Source organism: Trichinella spiralis (assembly GCF_000181795.1).
Source record: "Trichinella spiralis strain ISS 195 chromosome Unknown Scfld6, whole genome shotgun sequence".
NCBI lineage: Eukaryota > Metazoa > Nematoda > Enoplea > Trichinellida > Trichinellidae > Trichinella > Trichinella spiralis.
Genome location: NW_003526945.1, coordinates 1230990 through 1251494, shown reverse-complemented (window position 1 = coordinate 1251494; position 20505 = coordinate 1230990). Strand labels below are relative to the sequence as shown.

Sequence of the window (20505 nt, the reverse complement as noted above, 5' to 3'; positions counted from 1 at the left end):
CACATCTAGGCGTGCATGTGTGAACTGAAGTTGTTCTATGAATTTTTTTCGAAAAGCAGAAAGGAATGAATATACGAGAATACTCATTGTTTTACTGTATTCAATAAAGTTCAAACAAATACGGTGGTGCCAAAAATGATGATGATGATGATAATGATCAAGAACATTGTGATAATTTGAAGAAAAAAAATACATCTAGATGGTGTCATGTTCTGTCAGCATTTTTTAAAAACAACCCGAATATTAGTAAAAAATGAATCTTTCGAAAACGAAACGGAAATTTTCAACCAGTGAACGCATAATATTATAAATTTTAATCTGTTTTATTTTTTCAACAAAAAGAATCTGATTTGCATAGAAATAAATTTACAGCGTTCATCAATGTAATTATGATGAACATTTACAGTCAATACTTAATTATAAAATAATAATGTTACAAAAATTAATGGACCAATCAAAAGAAGAAAGAGTAGAGAGAAGTTGCACTCGCTGGCCATATTGAGGCAAGTTGAACTGGTTGCGAGTATTCAACAGGACATTTCTTCACTTATTTATTTACATCATTTTAATGAATTTTTTCATTTCAAATCGTCACTTCCAATAATAACTTCTAATAAAAGAGAACTATCAAAAAAATAAAGCGAATCTCAAAGGTAATGAATATTTCAATTTTTTCTCTTCAGAATTAATTTTCAATAATAAATATATGCTTTTGCAAATTTGAACATATTTCGTAAAAATCAACCAATTCAATTGCTACGTTTGAGGTTAGTTCAGCTAAACTAGGTGCGTTAGTTCGTGTCCGTATTATGCAAATTAGCGTCGTATCAAAATTATCTTATCCACATCTTGGACGTTTGCTTGTTTTGAACTGATCGAAGCGGGTTTTAATTGTTCAACATTCAGCAGCCATTTTCAACTTCATTTGAATATAAAATTTCAAGTTCGTTTCATTCTCTCTTCTGTCTGGGTGAATTTGAATTTTACTTTTGTCAACGCGCGTTGCCTGAGTGCTCTTATTTTCGCGCGCATTTTTTTATTGATGACTTCCCTTTATGTAGGTCATTTTTGAATTTTCGAAATTTCCATTGGTTAAATTTTTCCATCTGAATGTTTGTTGCATTTTTCAAACCGTAGCTATTGTTTAATTATTTTTTGCCACGTATTTATTATTACTATTATTGTTTTTCTATTCTAATATTTCAAATAAGATTCATAAACAAGAGCATATATTAATTATGAAACATGACTTTTCGATTTGCACGTAAATTCATTTTCTGATAAGTTACACGAAAGCAATTCAGATATCAGTGAAATTATGAAAATTTGCATACGAATTGGATTTTCCCTGCATTGCTTTGTGAAAGCTTGAGTTTTGTGTTTATTTAATTTCCCACAAATGCAATCAATTATCTTTAAATTGGTTTGACATTTGTTAAACAATGAACATCAGCAAATTAACCCAATGATTCTCACGTCTGAAAATGGGCATTTTGTCATTTCTACTATCTAGTAATAAAAATTCATATCGTTGCGCTAATGTACGTTGTGGGATCTAGTGGCCAAAATCATATATGCAGCTATTTTTTTTCAACTTGTAATATTCTTTCTACCTTTCTCTGGGAATGATTGTAAGCATGAAGATGCTGACCACCACTTTCTTGTTTATTTTAATCTTGCCGAACTTGAATTTATGCTTTCAGTTTCACCAGTAATATCGACTGCAATTGTATTATAATTTTGGTCATTAAACTCCTACATTATTCATTGAGCAGTTGTCTGGCTTTTACATTTTTAGCTTTAATGCTCAGTTGCAGCGCAATTATATAACAAACGTTTTTACGCCATTGTAAAATCTGCTGTTGTTGCCACTGCCATGACTGCAGAGTCATTGGACAGCAGACTGCCTTCTAGGCGTGCTGATTTTGCTGTTTTCAGCCCCTTCAGGCATGCAACACTTCACGCATGTAGGCGTGCGTGTGCGCAATCGTTATGTATGTATAACGTTTCTAGGCGTGCTGATTTTGCTAGATCAGGCAGCAGTAGATGGAGAGCAATCAACCATTCTACCTGCCAGTAGAAATGAAATAAAAATTCCTTATAACATTTTTCGCGATCTGCATTCAGGACATATTTTTATTATAAAAATTAAATATTTTGTGTTTTTTCTTTTATGCAAATTACTTTTACAATAATTTATTTTACAAGTAAACGTTTTCATGTTCAAAATCGACTACTGAGTGTCTTGAACACGTATTTATTAGCTTTTGGATAGATTCAAGAATATTTGAACTGTTCTATATTATATTAATTAACGAGTTGTATTGATTTTACTTTTTATTCATAAAGCTCTATCTGTTACAGCAATTTTGCTGGATGTTGTGGTCTGATGAGAATCATGTTTATCTTCTAACTGTTTTACAATTACGATTGTGTTGTTATTTGTTGTAATTGATTGTATGCGGGAAAATATTCGACTCAATCTTTTTTAAGTTGTATTTTGAATTCTTTTAGTTAGAATTGTATTTTTTTGTATGTATAAGGCTCCTATCATACACGAAACGAAACATCATGCTTTGCAGTCTTTGCTTGACTATTCCATTTGTGATTTTTCGTCTCATTCCAATATCCAGCTTTGGAAAATATTATGATGATGAAGAAGAATACAAAATAATGTCCATTGAATTTTGAGCAATCGAAAGGTACTCAATCTTAGCTCATTCGTTGAACTTGAGTTTCATATGTACAAATAGTTCTACAGTGCGAAGTTTTATGTTTGTTTGTTTTTGTTCCGTTTTTCGACTGGTAAATTTTCATTACAGAGCAGTGATTAATAGATTTTTAAGCGTGAAAGACTGAATGAGATTACAAAGCAGATACTTGGCTGTTTTACTATTACTGTTTTTATTATTGAAAATTGTCATTTAATTTTGATTGATTTGACATTTGATGAGTTTGTCACTGATGATTATTCATCTCATCATAAAGGACAAATATCTGAATTTGAAAAATGTTAGCGCATAAAATGTTGACCCAAAGTGTTAAACTACTGCATTTTAATTCAAATTATTCACTTGCTACTATCCAGTAGATGGCAGTTGTTGAGTTTGCAATTGCAATTTATAGAATGATTAAAGAACTCCACATAGACAGTTTCTTTCCTTTCAATAATATTAATTAATATTTTTGCTGTCAGAATTTTAAATGTTTCAAAAATTGTACAATTAGTGAATGAATTTCACAAAAAAAAATGTAAAGTCCACTCTTCCTAGTCGCATATCAACTATTACTTTCCAATGTCAGTGAATATTTTAATGAGGTACATGTACATGGCAAAGTATTCATAATAACAAGTGCAACAATGTGCAGTTAAATTTAAACAAAACATTCGCTTAAGATAGCGAATCACAGTGTTAAGAGCGTTCATTAGAAGCCCAATGAAAATTTCACCTTGGTGTGATGACAAGTCAAGATAAAACGGAAATTTTGCTCATTGAATTCAAATATTTCGTTTGTCAATGAAAAAGCTTGGAAATTTTTAAAAAAGAAATGTGGGTAAAAATAATTCAGTGTTCAAGCTTTTCCAGTTTTACGGTTGTATTGTCAACGTCAGATTGGAAAAATATTTTACGAGATGTAGTTTTTTCGATCAATTTGAGATACTGACCAGGAATATCATCACGTTGGATACGACCCGCATTAATTTGATCAACAACTACTTCAACGCATCTTCTCAACAACGAAAGATCTGAAAAAGAAATTCATTTGAACAATAATAGAACTAATCGTAGGCATAGAAATAGTTCAAATTAAACTGTACGATTTTGTATCTTGTAATATCACTTCACTAATTTTCTCATGTAAAATTTGAATATTTACTGTAACATTTTTAATTTGCTGATTTCCAATTTATACTAACGAATTTTGAAAAAAAATAATAATTTTGATCCTTACCTGGATGTAATATGAATACAAATGGAGGGACGAAACGTGGTGTATGAGTGTAGTATTGGCATCGAAGTCTTTCGAAGGTGCCATGATCTCGAAATATCCACTTGTGAAATGCATAGCTACGTACATTGACAAAACCACGTGGGGGAATAGTGCAGTACAACACTGGATTATTCTGTAATGTTCAATTCAAAAAAGTAACGAAATACATTTCATAAAATATACAGATAATTAATAAAATATTAACTATACAACATCTCAGTATAAAAATTTGTCATATGTACACATTTATGATAAAGAACACCTATTGTTTCTTTTTAAAATCTTACTTGATCACTTAACCAATATATATCGCAATGTCTATATGTACAATTTAAGAAACCGACTTGAACTGGCTGTCTTTCTTCACCTACACTATTTGAATAGGCCGCTGGCACTTGGTAAAAATCAGATCTGCATACAACAATTCAACCACTGACTGATAACAAGCGAACAAACAGCTCATTACAAACCTGTGGCTTTCACGTCCTTCAGGCCTATTCATTACCCTCTACACCGAACACGGCATTGAAAATAAATTTTCTCAATATATAAAGATACTGTAGCAATCATGATAATTCAGGCAAGGTTTTTGTAAATAAAATGTCATTTGCATTTTAAATAGTTTTAGTAGAAAAATATTATTAAAACATTCTTTTTGTGCAATAACTGCTATTAATATTTTGTATTTTCATTATTTGATCAATTAGTGAAAAGAACTTCACCGTATCTAAAAAGTTTTCAATGTTTTCAACTGTGCTATGTTCAGTGCATTTAATTTAATTCAATATAGCTTTTACAGGACTTTTTCTTTTAGCTTTCAATGATGAAATTAGTTGAACATGAAAAATGATAAAAAATCAACCAAGTATGAATTGTTTTTTGCTTTTCAATTTTTCAAAATTTTGTTTTGCTCTTAGATTCCATTTGCTTTCACCGCACAATAAGAAATACACTAGTGAATGAGAAGGTTTGAATACTTTTTGTGATCTGATTTTTCTACGAAAATAGTTTTTTTTGAACTTTTAATAACTCACAGCACCTATGCAGTAGAGAGTCATGCAAGAAGATGGACACAAATGCCAATGGTCGCAAAAATAATCAATAAAAAAGTATAAAATGTTTTAAAATAAAGTTGACTGCACTTTATCAATCAATTCTCGATAAATGCAATGCATAAACAAATTTGTTTTGTTTTTCATTTTTGTGTTTAAACTTAGTTTTCATGATACTGTATAATAATTTTTAAGTATCAAGAGAGTACTTTAGTGCGATAAAGTTTTATATTGTATCTACTGTTTAGGTGTTTACAAATATTTTGATTCTGTTTTATAAATTAATTTGTATTTTTGTACGCGTCACACGATAGGTTGGATGGAGTCAGTACATGTGCATGCACGAATGCAATTTTATTGAATAGTATATCATCTTTCGCTCAAGCAGTTCCATTCAATAAGCTTCTACAACGCTGACAGAGATCTCGCTCACGTTGACAAATGTAACGTCGGCATCGGCTGCACAGTGGATGTTGTATACTTGCCACGTCGAATTCATTGTCATTGGTGTTGTAGCCGATTTGCAGCTGACCAACGCGAAACAAATCGGCTAATTCAACTACAGCGTCAGCGGAATTCGACCACAGCAATGCAATATTCTCTTTCAGACTGACGTCGTTTATGCAAATTGAAAATTTGTAAGTATTCTGCTTACCGTAGTCGGCCAAAAAACGTCCCCTGGCTTTAAGCAGCGGATCCATGCGGTCAGACAGTGTCGTGTCGGTCCACTGTTGTGGACAATCGTACCAGCCTTTTTGAAATACAAAAGATCCGAGTTTTCTATTTCGATAAAAATGAACCTCTTCCGCCAGATAGGGTAAAAGCGGTGCAATGGCTGAAGTGAAAGCGGTTTGCACTTCGTGCAGAACTGTCTGCGCTGAACGCCGCTTCAACGATTCTGCACGCTCGCAGTAGAGTCGATCTTTCACCGTAGTGCAGTAAAATTTCGAAACCGACCCATTGGAAAATTGAACTGCCCTTGTCACAGCTTCCAAAGCGCTGAACGATTCATATGCGCTTTTCATGCTGTTCTGAAATTCAGCCAACACATGCAACATGTATTTGTCAACGACAAGCAGACGGTCGTATTCCACCGAATCGTTGGAACAGTCAAAGTCGTTCAGCACTCCCAAAAGAAAGCATAGCGTGCTTCTCAGCTGGCCGAGCGTCTGCTTGACGGTGAGCAACGACTGGGGACCAACAGGGATGTGGGTCCTGTCGGCCGCACACTGGGCAACCCACAAACGCAATCCATCCACACCCACCGCCGGTAGCTGTTTCGAACCGATTTCACCTTGCCCTGAAATCACCGCATCCGGTGTGATCACATTTCCAACCGATTTCGACATCTTGTGACCCTGCTCGTCGAGCACAAATCCGTGCAACAGCACGTTCTTGTATGGGGAACGTTGTTCCACCGCCACCGAGGTCAACAACAAACTCTGGAACCAACCCCTCAACTGATCCATACCTTCGACAATCAAATCGGCACTGCTTTTCCGCTGCTCGTCCAAAGCCGCCGCCCAGGATACACCGCTGTCAAACCAGATATCCAATATTTCGTCACTTTTACACAGCTTCCTCGTGGTGTCGTCGACGGCAAAATCCCCTGCCTGATTGTGCCACCAAATGTCGCTGCCGTGTTGTTGAATTAAACGGACCGTATTTTCCAAAAGGGAATTCGACTCGATCGGCTCGTTCGTCTCTGGGTCGTAGAAAATCGGTACAGGCACGCCCCAAACCCGTTGACGCGATATGCACCAAGCTGGTCGACGTGCCAGTACCTCTTTGAAACTTTGGGCAAAATTTGCCGGATAAAAGTTGACATCGTTCAACTGATCCAACGCAGCCTTTTTCAACTGTTCCGTATCAATGAACCACTGCTTGCTTGAGCGCACAATGACCGGCTGTTTGGTACGCCAATCGTACGGATACGACTGTGTGACATTCTCTTTGGCGAGGATGTATTTTTTAAATTTTTCAAGCACAGCCGCCTGACCCTCAGTTTGGACCTGCAAGCCGCCCAAATCGGGACCAAGTTCGCGCCTGTATCGACCATCCTCATCGACAAAACACTTCACTTCTTCTCCGTGTTCCACTGCGACGGCAAAATCCTCAAAACCGTGAGCAAACGACGTATGAACCAAGCCGGTACCCTTGGCAGAGGTAACATGCTCTGCACTGTAAAATGGCAACGCGTGGTCTGGTTGCATTGGACAGGCATAATACAAACCGGACAGAAATGATCCCTTAAAGGAATAAAAAATACATACACTTTACTTGAAAAAGAACGAAAAACAAATTATAAACTGACCTGAAATGTGGATTTCACTTCAATTTCCAATTTGAGCAGATTGCGAAGGCGATCAATCGCATCCATGGCGAATATGTAATATTCAGATTTGATTTTGGCCAAAATGTAGACAAGCTTTTTGCCGAAACATATGGCATTGTTGAACGCCAACGTCCACGGCATTGTCGTCCATACCAGTGCCCAAATGCGGTCTGTCGGTTGGAGAGCTAAGATTTTCTTCGGAAAATTGACAACCGAATATTTGAAATAAACCGCCTCAGTGCAGTGATTTGTAACATATTCAAGCTCCGATTCAGCCAGAGCAGTTCGAGAACTCGGCGACCAATATACCGGACTGTAGGCGCGGTATACCAAGCCATGTTGGTGTAAAATTTTGAAAATTTCCAACTCTTTCCCTTCGTATTCTTTGTCCAAAGTTAAATATGGATTTTTCCAGTCAGCCATGATGGCCCATTTTTTGAACGAGTCCATCTGACTTTGTACCGCTTTCAGCGCGAACTCTTTAGCACGCTTACGCACCAATGTTGGATCACGTCGTGAATCTTAAAAATATTTCAATTTCAATTGATCGTAAAATTGTTCATGAAATATTAACGTGCATTGTCAGATAACAAATGTACAATGAGGAGTTTAACAAAAAGTAACTCTATTGAAAATCGCTCAGTATTGCAATTTATATTACAAAAAGAAATAAACAAAAACAACTCGTTAACAAGTGCTTACTTTCATCCATTGATTTAATTGCAAGTAATTCAACTGGAAGGCCGTGACAGTCCCAGCCTGGTCGAAAGTGGACCCTGAAGCCGCTCATTGCTTTATAACGTGCGAAAATATCTTTCAGTATTTTATTGACAGCGTGGCCTAAATGTACATCGCCATTTGCATAAGGCGGACCGTCGTGAAGTACAAACGTCGGCTTATTTTGGTTCCACTGCCACTTGTACAAATCATCCACATTACAAGCAGTTGAAATCTGTTCATCCATTTTTACCCTTTCTTCATGGTTCATATGAACTGGAAAGTCGCTACGTGGAAGCAAAAGTGTGCGCGCATAAATTCCTTTCTGACGATGAGTTGAAAAAAACCATATTAGATTTTTGCGCATTGCAAAGTCTGAAAACTGGAATTTTTTCATTAACTTTTAAAATTCATACTGTAAAGTTTGAAAAAAAGAAATAAAAGTTGTGAAATGTAATTAAGGTTTATGGTAAATATGTTTATTCAAATGAAATTATATATTGCAAGGATAACATTTTTTTCATTTCAACTATTTCATTTGACAATGTTTATGCTTAAATTCCAAGAAATGATACGAAAAATGTAATTTAAGGCAATTATTCTCACTACATTTTTACAAAATTTTCCCTGTTGAATAAAATTATTTCTGCTTTATCATTCATAATAAAGACGAATTTTATTTATAATTTTCCAAATCATTTTTTAATTAGAAATTTTATAAGTTTTAAGAGAGTTACAGTATTTTCAATTTACAAGAATCAATTTGTGTATGAATGCGTAATTTGTCAATTTAGTATGTTTGAGTTTGACAAAGGGAATTTTAGAGTGAGAAATTGTGATGCTGTTCATTTTATTTATTATTCAGTTTGCTAAACAGTGGTTTGAAATGATGAAATTTTAAATTGAAATTGAAGCGAGAAATTGCTTGAAAGATACAGCAGAAGATGTTTATTGGAAATTGTACTATAAAATTGCATTAAAAAAGTACTTGATGCTGTAAGTGATATTTTTGGACGTTTGTATTGACAAATGATTGAGTGAATGGTTGTTTAGACTTGATTATTGCACGTTGACTGTGTCTTTAATTGTGATCAATTTCAGGGTCAGTTTTTTACGTAACAGTGATCTCTGTTTTCTTTGCAAATCTAGCTGTTTTTTATTAAGTGCGGTTAGCTTTTTTTTTAAAATTTAATTTACGAAAACTTTAAATTTTGCATATATATTATTATTTAAAAGTAAGTAGTAAATTATGTTTGCGCTAAGCTGGTTTAATTTTAGTGAAAGTTGTTTTTATCGAAAGGAAATGTTGTTTTTGTTTAAATTGTTAAAAATTTGTATTGACAACTATCCTGATTTTAATGAACGTTCAAAAGTGGTAATTGAAAAGAAGTGTTTGCCCTTATTTTCTGAACTGGCAAGTCAATAGCAATGAAATGTGCAATAAACAAATCGACACTGACAATATGAACTCATTTTAATTTAGTGGAATGTTTTATTGTAGTTTTCAGATTTTAGTTAGCCTATTAAAGCCCATTGTACAGAAAAACAGTAAAAATTGGCATTCTGATAATGTGAATTCAGTTTTCCGTGTTGAATGGTAGAACTGATGTACGTTTGATGATAAGTAAATGCATGTTATTGGTATAATTTTGCTATTGACAAATTTACCATTTATTACATCTCCAAACGAAGGTGAAGTGGATTTATTTAAATTTTTCTGGGCAACTACAGTTTGATGAAAAAATCTAACATTCAATTTGTAACGATTTTGAGGTAGAACATTGCAATTAATCATGCAGCTCTTTTATTCAATTGATGAATAATTACTTCACAGCAGATCATAATGAAATTTGAATAATGACGAACAGTGATTTTAAAAAAAAAGGTAAAGTTGTGTGATGTAAAAAGTGGAATGTTGAAATCAGAAGTGAATCGTTTTTAGAATAGTAACGAACAGTGGTATGCTTCGCTTATTCAACGTGCGAAAGTGTGGAAAATTTTAGGCAATAATTCAATTCAGCAAGCACAACTGGTTTCTATTAAATTGAGCTAAATGAAAAATGCACCGATCACCAGTGCATATAAATGAATACGAAGAAGCAAAAATAAAGCCAAATTCTTTTTGTTTATAAAAATAAAAATAATAATTTAAAAAATGTTCATATTTTTAACATGAAAATAAAAATTTTGCGTCGTATTTCCAAAGATTTGAAATGTTGACGTACAATTGTACTTGCATTTACATTTGCTACAAATTTTAAGTGATCAACAATATTTTTTTAAATAAAAAAATTTAAATCGATTATTATTGTTTAAAAAATTGTGTTAAATTGTCAACGGTATTGTTGAAGTATTGAAATGAGAATTTTACGATGAAAATTTTCATGTTGTAGCTGACCGTCATTTTCATGTTGTCCTGCAGCAATGTTGAGTTGTAGCTGTTTTTCAACAGGTTCGACGTTAAAATAAATAAATAAATTTAAGAATGTTTTTTATATATTTTTTTCAAATAATAATAATAATAATTTAATTAATTGAAATTTTATCGTGTTATTGTTATTTGCCGTTTCAGAATGGGCTATTTTAGTACATTTGCAAAGTGGAATTGTAAAATTTATAATGAATAATATGAAAATTTGTTGATATATTGATTGTTTATTTTAAACTGAACAAATTTTTGCTGAAAATAGATTCGGTCTGTAGTTTAAGTGGAAATTTGCAAATGACAATGAGGTACACGAAAATTGACGTGCAGCGGTGCAATTGGCAATTTGTTCAGTTGCATCGTCTGACGGCGCAGCGGTTGGTTGGTTGGTTGGTTGGTTGGTCGGTCGGTTGGTCGGTCGGTCGGTCGGTCGGTCGGTCGGCTGCGTCGGTGAACGAACGCTCGACGACAATATTCAGTGTCGTTGGAATTTCTGTGCCGTCGGTTTGTTTGTTTGTGCAATTTCAAGTCGTACTTATTTATTTATTTGTTTATTAACTTGTTTGTTATTAGTTTGCATTTTGTGCAAAATTTCTCCTTTGCCGGGACTTGGCCCCAGCGGAAGGAATTTCTCCTTTGAACGGTTTCCTTACTGTAATGATTTGCTCCACAACAGTTGAACAGTGATGACTGTTTTGTTTTGCTGAAAGAAATTTCGAAACGTTTTATTTTCAAAATCATTTTACTATTTATTTTCCTTGTTGTTGTTGTTGTTGTTGCTGTTGCTGCTTCTGCAAACGATGCTGCTGCAGTTGGTGCGCTTCAGCTTTGCTTCAGTTTTCGTCAATTTTATTTTTCCAAAATTTTCACTGCCAGATTGATTGCGTTTGACGTTCAAGAGCACTAGTTGCTGCTCATTTCAAGCATCTGTATCTATTTGCATCTTTCCTGTTGACACTGCTCTCGGCGCAGCAGTGGTTGGTTGTTTGTTTGGTTTTACTCTTTTTATATTCATATTTCTTCACCGGCGCGGGCGCCCGCGACCGCGGTGTCTGGCGTACTGTACAATTATTCAAATTCATTTTTTCAGTTTCTCATCTACAATGTCTTGTCAGTCGCTTAAAAGCTTCGCCGACAACATGGTGATCATTGGCACCACTTCACACAAGACCGTCTGCAATATACCAATCATCAAGGTGAATTTTGTTTTTTGTTTGTTTATCAAATTAATTGAATCTTGTGTTGTTGTTGTTTGTTTTTTCAGGGTGATTTTGAAAGTATGCCGAAGGGGGTGCAAAAGTTCGTCGCCGAAAAAGCCACTCTGATGCAAGCGGCGAAAATTTTCATCTGCGACGGCAGCGTCCAAGAGGGAACCGACATCACTGGCGAAATGATCGAACACGGCATGTTGACTCCGTTGACAAAAATGCAAAACTGGTATTTATGATGGAAAAGGGTAACGAATGATAATAATTAATTTTTTTTTGCTTTTTTCAGTTTTCTCTGTCGCACTGATCCGAAAGACGTGGCTCGCGTCGAAAGCAAGACCTTCATGTGCACACCGGACAAATATATGTCCGTCACGCACACACCACCGGATGTGCAGCCGATCATGGGCAATTGGATGAGTCCTGAAAAATTGGCAACCGAATTGGACGATCGTTTTCCGGGATGCATGAAAGGTGTTGACACGTTGACATTGTTTCTTATGCAGCAGTTTTTTTTAAATAATTTTTCACTCTTTCAGGACGTATCATGTACGTCATTCCGTTCAGCATGGGACCAATTGGAAGTCCATTGTCCAAGATTGGCATTGAATTGACCGACAGTCCGTACGTTGTGATGTGCATGCGCATCATGACACGTGTTTCGTTGGATGTGCTGAAAGTGTTGGGCGAAAATGAATTTGTGCGCTGCATTCATTCATTGGGTTGTCCTCGACCAGTCAACAGTACAGATATTTATATTTATATTTATATATTTGTTTTTTTTTCAATTCAATCTACTGTATTATTATTAATAGTAAAATTAATTTTTCCATTTAGAAAAAATCGTCAATCAGTGGTTGTGCAATCCGGAGAAAGTATTGATTGCACATCGTCCAGCGGAGCGTGAAGTTTGGTCGTTCGGATCTGGCTATGGTGGAAACAGTCTCTTGGGCAAGAAGTGCTTTGCACTGCGCATCGCTTGCAACATTGCACGCGATGAAGGCTGGTTGGCCGAACACATGCTAGTATAACAGTTTCTTTTTTATTTAAAAAAATTTTTTTCTTTTATGAATTTTTTTGTTATTTTTAATAATTTTAATTCAGCTATCCAGCTTCACCGGACCGAATGGCAAAGAACGCTTCATTGCCGCTGCTTTTCCATCCGCATGCGGCAAAACGAACATGGCAATGCTGTTGCCAACGCTTCCCGGTTGGAAAGTGAAATGCTGCGGTAATTTTTCAATTTTCCAAATTTTCCATTTGCATTGGCACTTTTCTTTTGCAGGCGATGATATTGCGTGGATGCGATTCCGCGAAGATGGACAGCTGGTTGGTATTAATCCGGAGGCGGGATTTTTCGGTGTGGCACCGGGAACGTCGCACAAAACGAATCCAATTGCCATGGACACTTGTATGACGAACACCATTTTTACTAATGTTGCCGAAACGGCCGATGGAAGTGTCTTCTGGGAAGGGATGGAGCACGAGATTCCCGATAAGGTAGGGTTGGAATTTTTTTTTTACAGTGATTAACAACAAAAATAACTGTGCAATTTTAGAACATTCAAATGACCAACTGGTTGAATGAACCGTGGAAAATTGGCATGCCGGGTGTTTCCTCGCATCCGAATTCTCGTTTCACCACGCCGGCAAATCAGTGCCCAATTATGCATCCAAAATGGGAAGACAGTGCGGGCGTTCCAATCGACGCGATTATATTCGGTGGTCGTCGTCCTGAAGGTATTGAAAATTAATTTTCTCCTACTGATCTATCTGCATCATCACAGCGAACAAATTCTGTGTTCTATCCTTTTTACAGGTGTACCGCTTGTGTTTGAAACTTTCGACTGGCATCATGGAATTTTCACCGGCGCTTGCTTGAAATCCGAAGCCACCGCAGCGGCAGAGCACACAGGTTTTGTTTTTTGTTTCAAAGTTTTAATTTTTGCATTTTTATGTTCAATAAAAAATCATTTATTTATTGTTCTAGGAAAGAAGATCATGCATGATCCGATGGCAATGCGACCGTTCATGGGCTACAATTTTGGAAAATATTTGCAACACTGGATCAACGTTGGCAAGCCACCGCATAAGGTTACTCGATAATTTATTTATTTTCAAAAAAATATTAAAAGAAAAAAGATTTTTCTTTTTTTTCAATTTCAGACTCCGAAAATTTTCCACGTTAATTGGTTCCGTGTTAACAAGGATGGGAAATTTTTGTGGCCCGGATTTGGCGATAATATTCGAGTGATTGATTGGATTTTGCGTCGATTGGACGACGAAGATATCGCCACGAAAACTGCGATCGGTTTGATTCCGAAGAAAGGTGATTAATTGGTTTTTTTTTCATTTTCTATTCTCTTTGTATGCTTAAATTTATTATTAATTATTCTTCGTTTGTTGTTCAGGTTCCATCAATACGGAAGGTTTGAACGTTGATTGGGATGAGCTGTTCTCGTTGCCGAAAGATTATTGGCTCGAAGATTCGAAGGAAGTGCGCAAATTTTTCGATGAGCAGGTAATTTAATTTAATTTCATTTGATTGAATTACATCTGGAAAAAGTTTCTGTTTTGTTTTTATTTATTTTATTGAGAAAATGTTCAAAAATTCATTTTATTACAGATCGGCTCCGATTTACCGCCCGAGATCAAGGCTGAATTGGATGCACAAGAGCAACGTATTAAAGCAATGTGATGGAATGTGTGATGAGGGGCAGAATTTGTAGAAGCAATGTTTCGTTTCGTTTCGTTTCGTGTGGTTCAAGGTTGCAGAAAAAGACACACACACACATAACATTGATTATTAGATAATTAATTGGATATTTCTTTTTCTCGTAGGCAGTGTGTGTTTCGCTTTTATCTAGTAGAGTAACAATTATGTTTTGGGAATTTTTTTCTCTTGGTATCTAGGGTAATTATTTAATTTTCAATTTTTTTCTAAAAATTAGCAGCAGCAGCAGCAACAGTTCTATTTATTGCATCTCTCTTCATCATTGCTTAATTTTGTCTTCTGAAATTGAAAGATGGAGAGAAAAATACGATTTCTATTCTTGATTATATACTGTTGCTATTCACATGGAACAATTGTTTGTTCTGTTCTGTTTATTTATTCAAATTAGATTTTTAGTAAATGTGTGGCATGGAAAATTAGCATCCTTCTTTTTCTTCGTTGGTTGGTTGGTTGGTTGGTTATCGTTCCCATGTGTATGGTAATCGTAATTCCTGAAACAGAAAAAACGGGCAAAACAGTTGAACAGTAATAATAATAATTATAATTATAATTATTATTATTATTGTTATTATTATTATTAATTATTAAAAACGACAACAACACGTACTGGAATTTCGGAACGTTCGAACTGCATTGCCACCAGCGCTTCAAACTGAGCTATTGCATCGCTTCTGTTGTCCATACTTTCGTCGCAGTATCGTATCAGAACAATCAACGGAACGTTCGCATCGTCACTGGAAAATTAATTTTAATTTATTTAAATTTTGGTATTCTTTTTGTTTTTTTTTCTTTACAGCTTTTTGAACAGTTCCATTGTGAATCCACTGCCGGTCAGCTTTTGCTCTTCCTTTGGCAACATCTTGGTGTCGAACTTTTTCAAGCGAAGTGTTTTCATATCGTCGTCAGTTTTGCTCGCCTCTTTCGACAGCATGTAATAAACGTCAACGCTAAAAAAAGAATGAGAAATAGCAACACGAGAAAAAGAAATATTCAAAGTAGTATTTGCAATTAATTATCCTGCAAATTAATTATATGTGTAAAATATGTACTTGATGTACGTTTCAGGATCTGGTCGAAACGGTGCCCAGGCGGTGGAAAGCAAAATCACCTCTTGAAATTTCATCCCAATTATCCATTCTTGCAAACGTTCGACAAATTCCGCGCGTTTGTGCTTAAGTATAATATAAAGAAAAAAATTATCGATTTACACTCGTGTTGTAATTATAGGTTTCTTTTTTCATTGCATAGGCTTTTTGCAACTCTGTGATTGATTGAATATCATCACTTCAGAAATATAAATATTGTTGTGTTCTATTTTTAAAAAGCCGAATTTGAAGCAACAACATTTGCTGCTTCATATAATACATAACCAAAATATTGCTGGAATTTTCAGCATTATCGAATGAATGTTTTGCGAGGCATAAAATTTGTTGAGCTGAAATTGAAATAATGTCGAAAAGCAAATTTGCACAAACATTCGTGCAAACCGAACGTTCCGGTGCAAAAGTTGCCCCGTTTTCAGGCATCAAACGTCACATCTTGAATCCTATCACCACTGAGAACAGTCAGCTGACAAGCGAAAACAAGCCGACAAGTTTGCCCGGTTCCAAACGTGCAAAAATACCCAACAACAACATATATATATATATATACTGCCAGACGAAAAATGCCAAACACGTGCCCTTCCTATTCAACTAGTGCAACTTCGTCTGCGCATCATTTCGATAGCACAATCAAGCAATCAATCGGTCAATCATTTTTCCAACGCAAAACTGGAAACAACTACCTCGCTTAATTATTCTCTCTGATAAATATACACTGACATTATTTTTTGCAATTTGAAAACCGTCATTTCTAATTGCAACTAATTCTACGATAAATTGATTTGGCAGCTGCTGAAGCAATACATACCATCATTCTTTCTTCAACAATAAACAGCACCCAATCTCATCAATCAACATTTTCACTTTTCAGTAAATATTAAGTGCTAGACTCTAATCTGATCAGCTTACATTTTTACTGAAATTTTAATTAATACCTCAGTTTTGTAGAACAAAACATTCTCACTGGAGAAATGTAAAAGCATTCTACGAGTAAGTTGAGCTCATTATCAACAAAACAAACACTATTACATATAATACAAACCATACTTGAATCAGAACAGAAAATAGTAATAGCAACCTTTCCAATATTGTATTCAAGTGAATAATTAATAAAAACTAAGAACATTTTAAATAAAATTTTCAACACTGGCAATATTGTACTTGATCGTCAGATAAGTGTACGGTAGTTATTCTTCTTTCCCATCAAAAATAAAAGGCAGAAAAAATGAGTTTAAATAATGTAACTGTTAACACAACCTTCTGCAGTAATAGTTCGAAAACAATTCGCCAAATGCCTCAAACAATCTCAACACATGAATCACAATAACCATATTTAACACTGTTATTTAAAAATGAATGAATAATACATTTCAGAAATATTTTTAAAAAAATTCATGGGACTATGAAACTAAAGAATTTATATAATCTTACCGCGAGAATATCAGAGCGAAACTGAAATATTAATAAATTTCGCGTTTCACTGTAATAAGCGGAACATGCCGTAACCATTTTAGTACTGTCTTTATGGTATGGATCAGTTGTTAGCATGGGTATGAAGCAGTCGCTTGCGTTCACATGGCACAAAAAAGGTATGTCTAATGTGCAAATGAGTAAGTCTACTGCTTGTTGGCTTGCAAAGCCAACTGACACCGATGGCTAAACCGAAAATTGTAAACGGATAAATGTGAGGACAACAAACTTACAATTATAAATACAGCGTTGCTTTTTATTTCTTTATCAATCATCTTGTATGCTTCTATGTCAAACGTAGTCTTATTAAGCAACTGAAATAAGTAAAAATTAGCAAATTAAAAAACAGTTAAGGTTTATTAGCAGTAAAAATAATGATCACACGTGTTTTGAAACGTAGCACATATAATCTTTGAACGTAATTTACAATGATGCATGCTAGAAAATTGGCCTTTTGACAAGACAAATAACATATTAATCTTGAAATACAATAAAATTACTGTCAGCGGAATGTTTGTGTGAAGGTGAAGTAAATTTTATAATGCATAAGCATTCCATAAATCAATAAAACACAACTTAATGTGAAATGGTCTCTTTAAAAGCTGATTAATAATTAAAACTTCTAAAATTAAGAATAAATAGTTACCAAAACTTTTAGTCTTCGCCAAGTTAATCTTGAAAACAAAATCAATCGAATTTAAACTGCACAACTATTGGGATAAAATCATAATTTGGATAAAATTTAAACATATACCATTAAAATGTATTGAAAAGATAAATGCAAACCGGTTTGCCTAACATTAAATTATAAAAGTTAAAAAATTAGGAATACAGATAAAGCATATCAAATACACGTAGCATATAAACAAATGCCACACATTGAACAAATGCGTAGGCGTAAGGTATTTTTCGATTGGTCGAATCTGATTCGTCGTTATCCCCTACTTGTGCCTGCATTTCCTTAACCTTGTCATTCTGTTGTTTGATCATCTTATTGTGCTGTTGATGCTGATTAAGTTCATATTTGATCATCTTATTGCGTTCAATCTTGCTCGCACTTGACATGAAGATTGTTTATCAAATGATATATTATATGAATTTAGTTGAAAGCAGCAAATAAATATTAAATATGTTATGCAGCACAAAACTGCCCGATCGCGACCAACTGCTGAGTGGCGTATTTGCTGCAAAGCCGGACAAGCATCACCAAAATCGACTGGATTTTGCTTATTTAATTTTCATTTTTTGAAAGTGATTCACCATTTTTTACAGTAGTCTAAAAGGAAGATGATGCTGGATTAGTGATGGAAACTCGCCCATTTTTGTAAGTTGTAGTTTTTTTGTTACATCGCAATATACCTGATAGCTTTGTAATTTATAACCATAACCGAATAATAAATAAAATGTTTCAGTATTGGAGATTAGTGGTTTAATGAATTTGAATTTTTCACTCTCGACATTCGGTTGAGACTGAGGTTGAAAATCAGTTTTCGGAAAGAAAGGTGATCATTCAATGTTCAGTTGATGTTGGACGTGGAGCAAAATCACTAATGCACGCATTGTTTGTCTGTTATGCATATCAGCTTTGATTTAAAATTATTTTATCCACACCAATGCCCCAGGTTACCTGAGTGACGTGGCAGACAAAAGCGTGGTTCTCAGTCAATTCATTTTTTGCGGTAAACAGCCATTGATTTGTGAATTTTTAATTTTATAAAAGTATTTCGTTTTTTTCTTGTTTGTATGGTTTTCTTTCAAAGCGTTGTTCAACAACCCATTTCGAGAACTTTCCATTCAATTAAAAAGCAGTTGCATATTATATTAAAAAGTTGAATATTCAGTTTTGTTGTATAAAAAATGAATATGTAGTTGTAAAATTTGAATGTAGCATTTTTGCAGATTTGAACAATGGAGACAGGGAAAAGTGGAAATGTGTACGACACGTGGAACAGAACATACCGTTGATCTTCATGACTTTTTCAACGTTAGAATGTGATTGAACACTTCGAACTTGTAGCGCAGCTAAGCGAAGTCCAATAACAAGCCTGATATTACTGTATACCACAATAATACGAATGGTGGCGTGGATAACTTGGATAAAATGATATCAGCGTATTCTTGTCAAAGAATGACTGCTCGATGGCCATTGGTAATATTTTACAACATGACAGACGTATCGGAATACAATGCCTGCGTTCTTTGGACAGATACACACCCAACATGGAATTCAATTTGCATAAACGGCGATTATTCCATGAGGAACTCGGCAAGGCTCTAGTGGAACCAGAAATGATGAGGCGCGAAACACTATCCAGAACGGCAGCAGCAAAAACGGCAGTTGAAAGGTTGCGACAAGAATCTGACCAGCCATCTACAAGCGCTAGCACTGATACCGACAGAAGTGGTAAAAAAAGGAGCCTCATGTCAACTGTGTCTTTCAAGTGACATCAAGACAAGCGTACGTTGTCAAAAATGCCAGAAATACGTTTGTAAGCATCATACACAATTATATTGCAATTCAAGTGTGTAAAAGTATATCCACCATATTCCGTCTTATCAGAAAAATAATAAACTCTTTATATTAGAATATTTATCAGCAACTTGTAAAATAAAATGCACAAATACCTAGTTACAGTATGATCGAGAAATAACCTGTGCATCACATCTGGGTCAATTTGACCAGGAAGACAAAAGTAGGAAAGTCAATTCGAGGATCAGGGGAGGGTTAAGCATATACAAGGAATACAAATAAATGCACGGCTAGACGTTTGTCTGAAGATATTCGAGTATCCTGCTTTGCAAAGTCATTTTTTTCTTCAGCGACCATAACCGTAAAAACTCCTTAAATTTGATGAACCACGTTAAATTTGCATATTTTTCGTATTATTAAAACTCATCTTTACAATTTTTTACCGTTTACGTGTTTGTTGTCTCTATTTATTTTTTAATTAAAAAGTGCTTAGCATGAATGTGTTGTTTGAAGTTGCGCGATTTTACTTAATTTACAATTAAAATGCATTATAACTCATATTGTTTTTTTATCATTGATTTTAAGCATCGTAATTATTTTTGGATTATCTATGAAATAAAGTAAATTAAGACCAACGAAAAATATACAGTAGCCATATTTATCAGTAGAAATGAATAAAATAAAAATTTGCATGCGAGGTCGCTTGCTTTTATTGACATAATAGAAATCATTTCAGGAGGAGGCCGTTCGTGGATGGTAGCTCAGCGTTTTGATTGGAAAATTGACTGAAGACAAACATTGAAGCCAAACACTATTTTTGCTTTTTATTCATTATTAATTTTTGGAATAATTTCTGAAAAATAATTTTTCAATCAACATCCAAAGACAATGAACGTTAACGATGAGAAAATGGCGCATTTAGCAGTAAGTGGCAATTTTTTCAATTTTAAGTCATAATCACTTAACAATACAATAGAGAATCGAAATTGATTAAATAC

The 20505-nt window shown here is 34.7% G+C and overlaps 7 protein-coding genes across 7 annotated transcripts; 3 read left to right on the top strand and 4 right to left on the bottom strand.

The window, feature by feature from the left end:
* Positions 1-1245: 1245 nt before the first annotated feature.
* Positions 1246-2691, top strand: Tsp_07992 (hypothetical protein). Its single transcript, XM_003373346.1, has 4 exons — positions 1246-1264; positions 1812-2076; positions 2209-2253; positions 2544-2691. The coding sequence occupies exons 1-4, from the start codon at positions 1246-1248 to the stop codon at positions 2689-2691; spliced, it is 477 nt and encodes a 158-aa protein (XP_003373394.1).
* An 875-nt stretch (positions 2692-3566) lies between these two features.
* On the bottom strand, positions 3567-8464 carry Tsp_07991 (putative isoleucine--tRNA ligase). Its single transcript, XM_003373345.1, has 5 exons — positions 8083-8464; positions 7360-7901; positions 5479-7294; positions 3955-4116; positions 3567-3748 (listed from the first exon to the last, which is right to left on the bottom strand). The coding sequence occupies exons 1-5, from the start codon at positions 8462-8464 to the stop codon at positions 3567-3569; spliced, it is 3084 nt and encodes a 1027-aa protein (XP_003373393.1).
* A 1966-nt stretch (positions 8465-10430) lies between these two features.
* Positions 10431-11102, bottom strand: Tsp_07990 (hemoglobin and hemoglobin-haptoglobin binding protein B). Its single transcript, XM_003373344.1, has 3 exons — positions 11082-11102; positions 10847-11056; positions 10431-10535 (listed from the first exon to the last, which is right to left on the bottom strand). Exons 1-3 carry the CDS (start codon positions 11100-11102, stop codon positions 10431-10433), a joined length of 336 nt encoding a protein of 111 aa, XP_003373392.1.
* Positions 11103-11601: 499 nt separating this feature from the next.
* On the top strand, positions 11602-14702 carry Tsp_07989 (phosphoenolpyruvate carboxykinase). The gene is made up of 13 exons (XM_003373343.1): positions 11602-11718; positions 11787-11959; positions 12020-12204; positions 12270-12473; positions 12568-12755; positions 12835-12961; positions 13016-13230; positions 13290-13470; positions 13550-13645; positions 13721-13824; positions 13897-14059; positions 14142-14251; positions 14357-14702. The coding sequence occupies exons 1-13, from the start codon at positions 11626-11628 to the stop codon at positions 14426-14428; spliced, it is 1911 nt and encodes a 636-aa protein (XP_003373391.1). The 5' UTR covers positions 11602-11625; the 3' UTR covers positions 14429-14702.
* Positions 14703-14922: 220 nt separating this feature from the next.
* Positions 14923-15990, bottom strand: Tsp_07988 (putative proteasome assembly chaperone 2). Its single transcript, XM_003373342.1, has 5 exons — positions 15835-15990; positions 15514-15635; positions 15259-15411; positions 15057-15198; positions 14923-14955 (listed from the first exon to the last, which is right to left on the bottom strand). The coding sequence occupies exons 1-5, from the start codon at positions 15988-15990 to the stop codon at positions 14923-14925; spliced, it is 606 nt and encodes a 201-aa protein (XP_003373390.1).
* A 454-nt stretch (positions 15991-16444) lies between these two features.
* Positions 16445-18102, bottom strand: Tsp_07987 (proteasome assembly chaperone 2). The gene is made up of 4 exons (XM_003373341.1): positions 17890-18102; positions 17271-17351; positions 16999-17223; positions 16445-16471 (listed from the first exon to the last, which is right to left on the bottom strand). The coding sequence occupies exons 1-4, from the start codon at positions 18100-18102 to the stop codon at positions 16445-16447; spliced, it is 546 nt and encodes a 181-aa protein (XP_003373389.1).
* Positions 18103-19176: 1074 nt separating this feature from the next.
* On the top strand, positions 19177-19482 carry Tsp_07986 (conserved hypothetical protein). Its single transcript, XM_003373340.1, has one exon. The coding sequence runs from the start codon at positions 19177-19179 to the stop codon at positions 19480-19482; it is 306 nt and encodes a 101-aa protein (XP_003373388.1).
* The last annotated feature ends 1023 nt before the right edge of the window (positions 19483-20505 follow it).

Excerpts from the sequence above, each read along its gene's own strand:
- Tsp_07992 (XM_003373346.1), top strand. Across the intron at positions 2,077-2,208 it reads ATCAACCATTCTACCTGCCA|TAAACGTTTTCATGTTCAAA; the intron begins GTAGAAATGAAA and ends TTATTTTACAAG. Across the intron at positions 2,254-2,543 it reads CTACTGAGTGTCTTGAACAC|GCTCCTATCATACACGAAAC; the intron begins GTATTTATTAGC and ends TGTATGTATAAG.
- Tsp_07990 (XM_003373344.1), bottom strand. The coding sequence starts at position 11,102 with ATGCAAACTAATAACAAACAA. Across the intron at positions 11,057-11,081 it reads TGCAAACTAATAACAAACAA|TACGACTTGAAATTGCACAA; the intron begins GTTAATAAACAA and ends TAAATAAATAAG. Across the intron at positions 10,536-10,846 it reads TGCCAATTGCACCGCTGCAC|CTACAACTCAACATTGCTGC; the intron begins GTCAATTTTCGT and ends GTTGAAAAACAG.
- Tsp_07987 (XM_003373341.1), bottom strand. The coding sequence starts at position 18,102 with ATGTCAAGTGCGAGCAAGATTGAACGCAATAAGATGATCAAATATGAA. Across the intron at positions 17,224-17,270 it reads GCAACGCTGTATTTATAATT|CCATCGGTGTCAGTTGGCTT; the intron begins GTAAGTTTGTTG and ends TTTTCGGTTTAG. Across the intron at positions 16,472-16,998 it reads TTCGCTCTGATATTCTCGCG|CTGATCAGATTAGAGTCTAG; the intron begins GTAAGATTATAT and ends TAAAAATGTAAG.
- Tsp_07986 (XM_003373340.1), top strand. The coding sequence starts at position 19,177 with ATGGCCATTGGTAATATTTTACAACATGACAGACGTATCGGAATACAA.
- Tsp_07988 (XM_003373342.1), bottom strand. The coding sequence starts at position 15,990 with ATGCCTGAAAACGGGGCAACTTTTGCACCGGAACGTTCGGTTTGCACG. Across the intron at positions 15,636-15,834 it reads AAAATTCCAGCAATATTTTG|CACAAACGCGCGGAATTTGT; the intron begins GTTATGTATTAT and ends ATTATACTTAAG. Across the intron at positions 15,199-15,258 it reads ATGGAACTGTTCAAAAAGCT|TGACGATGCGAACGTTCCGT; the intron begins GTAAAGAAAAAA and ends TTAATTTTCCAG.
- Tsp_07989 (XM_003373343.1), top strand. The coding sequence starts at position 11,626 with ATGTCTTGTCAGTCGCTTAAAAGCTTCGCCGACAACATGGTGATCATT. Across the intron at positions 12,205-12,269 it reads TTTTCCGGGATGCATGAAAG|GACGTATCATGTACGTCATT; the intron begins GTGTTGACACGT and ends TCACTCTTTCAG. Across the intron at positions 12,962-13,015 it reads TTGGAAAGTGAAATGCTGCG|GCGATGATATTGCGTGGATG; the intron begins GTAATTTTTCAA and ends TTTCTTTTGCAG.
- Tsp_07991 (XM_003373345.1), bottom strand. The coding sequence starts at position 8,464 with ATGCGCAAAAATCTAATATGGTTTTTTTCAACTCATCGTCAGAAAGGA. Across the intron at positions 4,117-5,478 it reads CCGACGTTACATTTGTCAAC|TGTTGTACTGCACTATTCCC; the intron begins GTGAGCGAGATC and ends AGAATAATCCAG. Across the intron at positions 3,749-3,954 it reads TGTATTCATATTACATCCAG|ATCTTTCGTTGTTGAGAAGA; the intron begins GTAAGGATCAAA and ends TTTCTTTTTCAG.